General features: G+C 40.0%; 1 protein-coding gene across 1 annotated transcript; it reads right to left on the reverse strand.

Moving 5' to 3' along the window:
- Positions 1-939, reverse strand: LOC101432004 (olfactory receptor 51B6). The gene has a single exon (XM_004447525.1). It carries the CDS (start codon positions 937-939, stop codon positions 1-3), a length of 939 nt encoding a protein of 312 aa, XP_004447582.1.
- Positions 940-8,562: the final 7,623 nt, after the last annotated feature.

Consider the following 8,562-nt stretch of genomic DNA (forward strand, 5'->3'; position numbering starts at 1 on the left):
TCACGCTCTGGAATGAGGCAGAGAGAATAAGCGCAGTATACCATTCTGAATCTGCTTGGTTTTAATGCTATAGATTACAGGATTCATAAGTGGGGGGAAAAGGAAATAGATATAGCTCATTGTAATGTGAACTACATGAGGAACATGTTTTCCAAACCTATGAATAAATGTCAGACCAACTACAGTTATATAGAAGACCAAGATACAACAGATATGGGAGACACAAGTATTAAGTGCTTTGGCTCTCTCTTCTCCAGAAGCAATGCCCATGACTGTTGTGAGAATCAAAATGTAAGAGAACAAGATGATGAGAAAATCCAACAAGACCATTGCAAACACAACCATAACTGGGTAGAGACGATTGAAAGTGATGTCAGCACAAGCTAGTTTGATGACATCTTGGTGTAAACAGAAAGCATGGGATAACACATGGGTTTGACAATAAGGAAGCCAGTGCAACCGAATAATTATTGGCATAATTGATAGCCCAGCCCTTGTCAATACTACCACCCCAATCTTCATTACCTGGAGGTTGGTAAGGATGGAGGTATATTTCAAAGGATTGCGTATGGCAATGAAACGATCATAGGCCATCGCAAGCAAAACACCAGACTCCACGATAGAAAGAGTATGAATAAAGTAGGCTTGAGAGAAGCAGACACTATGGCCAATTTCTCTGTGATTGAACCAGAGAACACCCAGCACGGTGGGCATTGTGGTCAGAGTCACCCCAAGGTCTGTGGCTGCCAGCATAGCTAAGAAATAGTACATGGGCTCATGGAGGTTATGGTCTTCTCTGATAAGAAAGAGAAGGGTCCCATTGCCAAGAAGTATAGAGACATAAACTAAAAATAGTGGGATGGAGATCCAGTGATGTGCCTTCTCCATGCCTGGGAAGCCAGTCAGAAGAAAGGGGGAAGCAGTGGAGTTAAACCACATTGTGGGCCTTGCAAAGAAGAAAATGATCCCTCCAGGTAATGCAATAGAAGTCCCTAGTTCTTTAGTAGTTGCACCTTGAGTGTGCTACCTGTTCATAAGGTGTCCATCTGTCCTGACTTCCAGCAACAGCAAACATGGTAATTCAGTCATTCCTTGGAGAATCCTACGTATAGGAGAAAAAAACTTATGAAGAACGATTTAACATACTAGTCTGGGCTTACTATATATAAAGTTATTGGATAATTCATTGGGGATACAGAAGTGAGACCTTGTAGATAATTGTCGTGGTCTGAATCTGCATGTGCCCCAGAAAGACATGTTCTTAAATCTAATCCATTCTTGTGAGTATACACCAATTATAAATAGGACTTTTGAATGTAATTACTTCAGTTAAAGTGTGACTCACCTAATTTATGATAAGACATAATCCACTTACTTGCAGGCTTTATAAGTGGAATGAATACAGAGGGAGAGAGAGAGAAAAGCCATGGAAGCAAGAAGCTGAAATCAATGAAACCCAGAAGTGATGGAGGGACCAGCACGTGTCACCATGTTCCCCACCGTGTGGCCAAGGAGCCAAAGATCACCAGCAGCTGATCTTTGGGAAGAAAGCATCCCATTGGACATTTTTCTCACCCTCCAAACTCTAAGCAAATAAATTCCCATTGTTTAAGCCAACCAATTTCATGTTATCTGTTCTAAGCAAAGACAACTTAAACAGTGACCTTACAGACCTTATTACCCAGAAAATGAAGAAAAAATAACAGAAGAAATCACTACAATGTACTAGTGCTATAGTAGAACTGGAACTTCCAGGTTTTATTTTTTTTCATAGTGCTCTTTATTTTGACTGCTGGTTTTGAAGGTATATATAATGGAATGGTTTCCCAAATTTTTTGAGACCTAAGTAATCAGTAGAAAATTGTTTCTGAGCAGTTTTGGAAATGAAGGTATGAAACTCCTAAGGCTAAATCAATCAATCAATCATTATTTGAGAGAATGACTGATATCTAATTTTGCTAAGGGGAAAGTCTATTGTTGAGGTTCTGTGGATTTTGGGGAAGGACTTAAAAAATGAAAAGAGTTACTTGTATGGGTGTGTCTCCAAAACACATAAACCTCTAAACTAATGTTGCCCAGCATTGTAATAATCTAGTTATTAATGTGTTGTCTTCAAAACACTCCTAATATTTCATAATATAGATTTAAAATGGACAAAAATGTGCACTATGTGGTAAGCATTTGCAAACACTATTTTACAAGCAACAGACAAATTCCTGTTGGCTTATCAGGCAATTGGTGATGCAAAGATAGAATGAGGCCGCGGACTTGGCCCAGTGTTAGGGCATCTGTCTACCACACGGGAGGTCCGCGGTTCAAACCCCGGGCCTCCTTGACCCATGTGGAGCTGGCCCATGTGCAGTGCTGATGCACGCAAGGAGTGCCGTGCCACGCAGGGGTGTCCCCGGTGTAGGGGAGCCCCACGCGCAAGGAGTGCACCCTGTAAGGAGAGCCACCCAGCGCGAAAGAAAGTGCAGCCTGCCCAGGAATGGTGCTGCACACACGGAGAGCTGACACAACAAAAAGAAACACAGATTCCCGTGCTGCTGACAACAACAGAAGTGGACAAAGAAGAAGATGCAGCAAAATAGACACAGAAAACAGACAACCGGGGTGAGGGGCTCGGAGGGGAGAGAAATAAATAAATAAATCTTAAGGGAAAAAAAAAAGATAGAATGAGTTATTTAGGTAAGCTCCAGGAGAATATTTTTTAAAATTTTATGGGTTCTGATGTGATTTGCCAAAACTGAAAAGCCTTCTTAGAACTCCAAGGTATCATCTGGGGCAGGAAGCAGACCTCTGGGAGTCAGTAATGTGCATGTTGGTGGCATCATCCACAGATAAATGGGATCATCTATTATGGTTGGGATGGACTTTGCTTTCTCATATGCTTTGAAAAGAACATTTTGGTGTCAATTTAATGCATGTCTCCTAGGTCCCCTTTTGTCTATAAAAATTGTTCCCAAGATCTCTGGACTTTCATTTTCAAAAGAACTTGAAGTTTCAGTACTGCTACTTTCTAACAGTAATGATCTTGGGAAAGTCATTTAATCTTCAGACTTGATTTCATCACTTGTACATGGTACTAGTGGGTCCTCCCTTGCCTATTCTGAAACTTCACAAATGATGTAAAGATGGAATGGAATGGCCAATGAGAAAGGGCTTTATAAGGAGTAAATCAGTCTTCACTTTTGAGGTTTTGCTACTGTTACTCAGAAAAGCAGCCTAACACTCTATTTGGTGGGTAGACACTAAGGTTATCCATTCTGCAGTGTATCAAAACAGCCAATTTGCTTAAGAATCATGGGGAACAGATATATTATAATGGAGATTTGAGGGGGCTGGGATTGACTATAACTGAAAGTACTGGACTAGAGTATATGTGAGAACTTGATAAAAAGTGAATTATTTGAGTAGCAAAGGAAAGGAAAGGAGAGTAGTGACTTAGTGTGGGAATCTTGTACACAGCTAAGGATGACAAGAAACCTGAAGTGCTCGGGTGGTACTGAAGGAAAAACATCTTTGTCCTCACAGGGGTGTAAATAGGAGGAATAGCTGACTCCTGCCTGTCAATGAAAGACTTATATTCAGCTTAGGGAAGATTAAAGCAGAGTGTGATGGGACAAGAACAGGAAGATAAAGTTGAGAAGAAAATGCAAAGAACAAAAAATCCACGAGTTTCATCATGTGTCAAGTAATTCATTGAAATATTGCCTGTGTCTCATTTTTTGTAATGCTCTTACAATAGCCTATTTCCCCCATTGTATAGATTCAGACTGGTTTCATGCCAAGGCAATACATTAAGCAATTAGTAGGGTCCTTTTTTTCCACTATTGACTAGGAAGCCTTCAGGCTTGAGTGACCTCAGTATAGTATTTAAGATCACAAATGGACTTGCTGTCTTTCTTAGCTGTTTTCATACTGAAAAACTAGTGTGTGTACTTGGTTTTCTTAGAGCTATCTTTGTGGAACCTGAAATTATTTGTGAGGTCGGGGAGGGGTTAAAAATCCAAGACTATTTCCTCATGCCCAGAAGCCACCCATCCCTTCCCAGGACCTCTATTTTAGAGTGGACTTAGGTTACTCATGAGGAATTGATTCCCAAAGTCTCGAATCCTGCCACATAAATTCAGAATTCCATGCACATTTCCAAAAAGAGCTCCCACTAAGGCTTGAGGTTTTCACATGTTCCCTTAACTTTTCTTGGGTTCCTTTCTCTCAAGTTTCATGAATTTTCATCTATCTCAAAGATAATTCTTCCTCCAATATTTTATAAACTGTAAAATCTTATCCTTCCCTCTCATTTCTGGATAGCTCAAATTTCTAGTCTACTCTGTTAACAGTTTATCTATATGACTTCACATGGATCCATTTTTAATATCTCTTTCTCAGGAAAATGCCTTGTATATAACTCGTGTTCTTTTTCAGAGTTATTAACCAGTTGACTTACACACAGAAATGGATTTTCTGACCCTATTACATCCTTGCCTTTCTGAGTAGTTTCAGTTTGATTGATGTATTTTATACAATATTCAATTCGATCTAAATACAAAACTGTATTCCCATTACCTGCAAAGGTCCCTGTGGTCTTTACATGACTATGGAAAGTGAAACTTTACCTATTTCTATTTTCAATTCAGGGTGTGTTTGACAGGTGTTGGAAATACACATGTACACAAATTCCTATCCCAGATCTAGAGAGGCATGCACAACCTAGGCTCTATCCTTAAATTGGCATGATTTACCAGTTCTCATTGTTAGATGGTGACCCTTCCCCAGAAAGCATTTGAACCACTGATGACTACAGAGTTACCGTCCTCAAGTTTTTGAAGAGTTTCTATCCTGGGAGCTTAGCTGAACTTTTCTTGGGAAAAAGGACATGGGGGCAATCATGGGGTTGAAATGAGGGACAAAGGGCTGAAATACAGACATGAAAGAGCAAGAAGTGAAAAGCCTATTTTATCCCTCATTCTGTACTCATCCTCTGGTTTGCTCCCACAGCTCTTCTTTGTCTCATGTTTCTCAGAATCTATTCTTGACCTTATTTTAAACATCTGGGAAGGTAATCTTTAAAGAATCCAGGCTTTCACAAAGCCAGGGGGCCGTTAGGACCCAGTCTACTCTCTATCTACACTTGATAGATAATATTCCTACTTTTCTGTGTGAGAAACCAGTTTTCTGCTCCCTATCCTGCCCTGCCTTGCTGTGGAGCCCGCAGTGAGATAGCGAGAGGGAAGACTGATCAGATACCCTCACTGACCTGAATTTAGTTCTCTCCCACTCTCCAGTGTTGTACGATGAATCTGAAATCATTGCCTTATTAATGATTTGGTCATAAAACCATCTCTTCAGATGTACAGAAGTCTGGCTGGTAGGAGCTTTTATTTTAGAAGGTCCCCAGACCCCAGGCCATTCAGGAAAGGCCCTCACTGCTCTTCTTTCCCCCAGCCCTTCTTTCTCTTCTAAAGCCCTGGGAACTAGGGCTTTGAACAGCAGTCCCCAAGGTTTCTGTCTGCACCGTTGCCAGGAGGGTTATTAGTTATTTACATCTTTCTTGTGCAATTAAAAGAAGAACAGTCAGGTATGTAGACTAAAACAGATTGTTGGGAAAGCACTTTTACCAGCTGTCCATTAGAAGTCCTAATTCCTGTCCCAAAAATGAAGAATGTGTGCAAATTGAAGCAGAGCAGGGCATTAGTTTTTGTGAAGCAAAAGAGTCACAAACCCCTAACCCTACAGTATTTTTCCTAGTCCTGATGTCTAGGTTGCTGTTGTAGAAAAAAAATGTGGTAGTTAAAATAAATTTTCCCAACTCAGCAACTATAAAGTTTCTAATACCCTTTCCAGAAATAATTGAGCTGCCTGTCCATTAATCTTTCATCAATAGTTTGTTAGCTCCCTAAGCTTAAGGTATTAACCTGAACTTCTTAGTTCCACTTACAGGAATAAGACAACATCTCATTTTAAAACCAGACCAGATGGCATTGGGGCACCCTGTGGCTCAGTAAATCAGTGACTTCCCCCTTAAGGACTGAAGGCCAGACATGCCTGAATGGTCAGTAGAAAAGGGAGTTATGGAAGCCCTAACCTTAGAAGCCAGCACATCAAGATCTAACTGAGGCAAGTGGACTTGGCCCAGTGGTTAGGGTGTCCATCTACCACATGGGAGGTCTGCGGTTCAAACCTTGGGCCTCCTTGACCCATGTGGAGCTAGCCCACATGCAGTGCTGATGCACGCAGAGTGCCATGCCACACAGGGGTGTCCCTGCATAGAGGAGCCCCATGCGCAAGGAGTGCATCCCGTAAGGAGAGCCGCCCAGCATGAAAGAAAGTTCAGCCTGCCCAGGAATGGTGCCGCACACATGGAGAGTTGACTCAACAAGATGATGCAACAAAAAGAAACACAGATTCCCATGCTGCTGACGACAACAGAAGTGGACAAAGAAGAACACGCAGCCAATAGACACAGAGAACAGACAACTGGGGAAGGGGGCAGGGGGACAGGAGGAGATGGGGGGAAGGAAGAGAAATAAATAAATAAATCTTAAAAAAAAAAAGATCTAACTGAGCTGTGACTGATAAACCACTGAAACTGGGATAGCAAGGATGAAGCAGACATGCTGTGGAAAAACAAAATTTAGGAGTGTAACCAATTCCTCATTACAAGACCCTTGAAGAAATCCTGCAACTGATCTGGCAAAACTGTGCCATGTAACCTTCATGCATTTTTTTTTCCTATTTTTTATTATTTTTCATTTCCTTGAGAGCCACCCAGCAGGAAAGAAAGTGCAGCCTGCCCAGGAAAGGTGCCATACACATGGAGAGCTGAGCTGACGCAGCAAGATGACGCAACAAAAAGAGACACAGATTCCCATGCCGCTGACAACAGAAGCGGACAAAGAAGAACGCGCAGCAAATGGATACAGAGAACAGACAACTAGGGCGGGGAAGGGGAGAGAAATAAATAAAAAATAAAAAATCTTAAAATAAAAACAAAAAAGACCCCAACTTACATTCTCATGAGAAACTAGTTTTGGGAAGATTCCCCCGGTTCCTTGCTGTGCACTCATAATAAATGAATTTCTCCTTTGTAGAACTGGATCAGATGGACGCTTCTATTAGAAATAGTTGTGCTTATAGCCAATGTGAGTCCACAACTCTATCATGGAAATGACCTCCATAAAAGGGACACTGTCTTTTCCAGTCCCTGTATTCCTCTATCCCTCTCTCTCTCTATTTCATCATCACCTCAACTTTAGAAGACAGGGCAAGGATAGGGGTCATTGTTAATCTAAGTATGAGTAAGGTATAAAGGGCACAAAATCATAATGCCAATGCTTTAGTGGAAAGGAGTTCTTTTTTTTCCCAGAGAAAAATGATATGGTATGCAAATGGTTAAGAGCAAGGATATCAAATATGAGTCTGGATTTAAATTGTGGCACTGGCTCTTGCTGTGCTGCTTTGGACAAAGTACTTAACCTTATTGGACCTCATGTTCCTTATTTCTAAAATTCATGTAGTAATAATTGCCCTCACAGAAAGTTGCATGAGACTTTAAGATAAAGTACTTTGAACAGTACCCAATATGTAATAAACACTCAACTTATGTCAGCTCTATTACCTCTGTCATGACCAATCACAGTTATTTAAATTATTTATGTTTGGGACTATCTTCCCTCATTTAGAAAGAACTCTTTGGAAAATAGACACCATCTTTCATAATCTTACGGCACACAGATATTTCAGTGATTAATATCTATACCATATTCCTAAATTTTTACCACTAGAGGATGATACTATCACAGGCAATTTATGTGTGTCTCTGATAGAATTATTTTCATTTTCAGATTAAAACCACTTTCTCTTGAATGCTCTTCTCCTATCCAACAAATAGTTTTTTACTCTCTAGTGCTGGTTACATATGTGTGTGTAAAGGATATAAGGATGAACACATAGATGCATTCATCTTCTCATAAAGTAGATGATGATGTGGAAAGATGTATTAAATTGCTGATGCTATGAAGAAAAAATAGTATTATGAAAAATGGTATCACAGTGTACATGTGGTTAACAGCATGAACATTCAATTATGAGTATCTGGCATCAAATATCAAGTATGAGATAAACCTAGCTGGAAATCAGGAAAGACATCAATGGGCATTTTTTTTTTAGTAAAAATTTTATTGAATTATAATTTACGTAAATAAATATGCACAAATCATAAAGGTTTAGTTCAATGAGTTTATTAAAATGGAAATCCACTCATGTAATTAGCCCCAAAAAAAGGAATAGCACCTTAGCAGCAACTGAAAAACTCCTTTATGCTCCTCTCTAATCTGCCTCCATAGATCTATCTAGTTTCGAATTTTGTGTAAGTGTAATCATTCTGTTTGTGTTCTTTGGTGTCTGGCATCTGCTCATAATTGTGGAGACATCCAATTAGCATATTACAGTAGTTTGTTCATTTTCACTCTTTATTTACTTTTCTATTCTTTATTGTTAGCAATTATAAATTGGAGCAATTATATAGCGCTACACTGATTATTCTGATACAGGTTTCTG

The sequence above is a fragment of the Dasypus novemcinctus genome, chromosome 10, assembly GCF_030445035.2.
Source record: "Dasypus novemcinctus isolate mDasNov1 chromosome 10, mDasNov1.1.hap2, whole genome shotgun sequence".
NCBI lineage: Eukaryota > Metazoa > Chordata > Mammalia > Cingulata > Dasypodidae > Dasypus > Dasypus novemcinctus.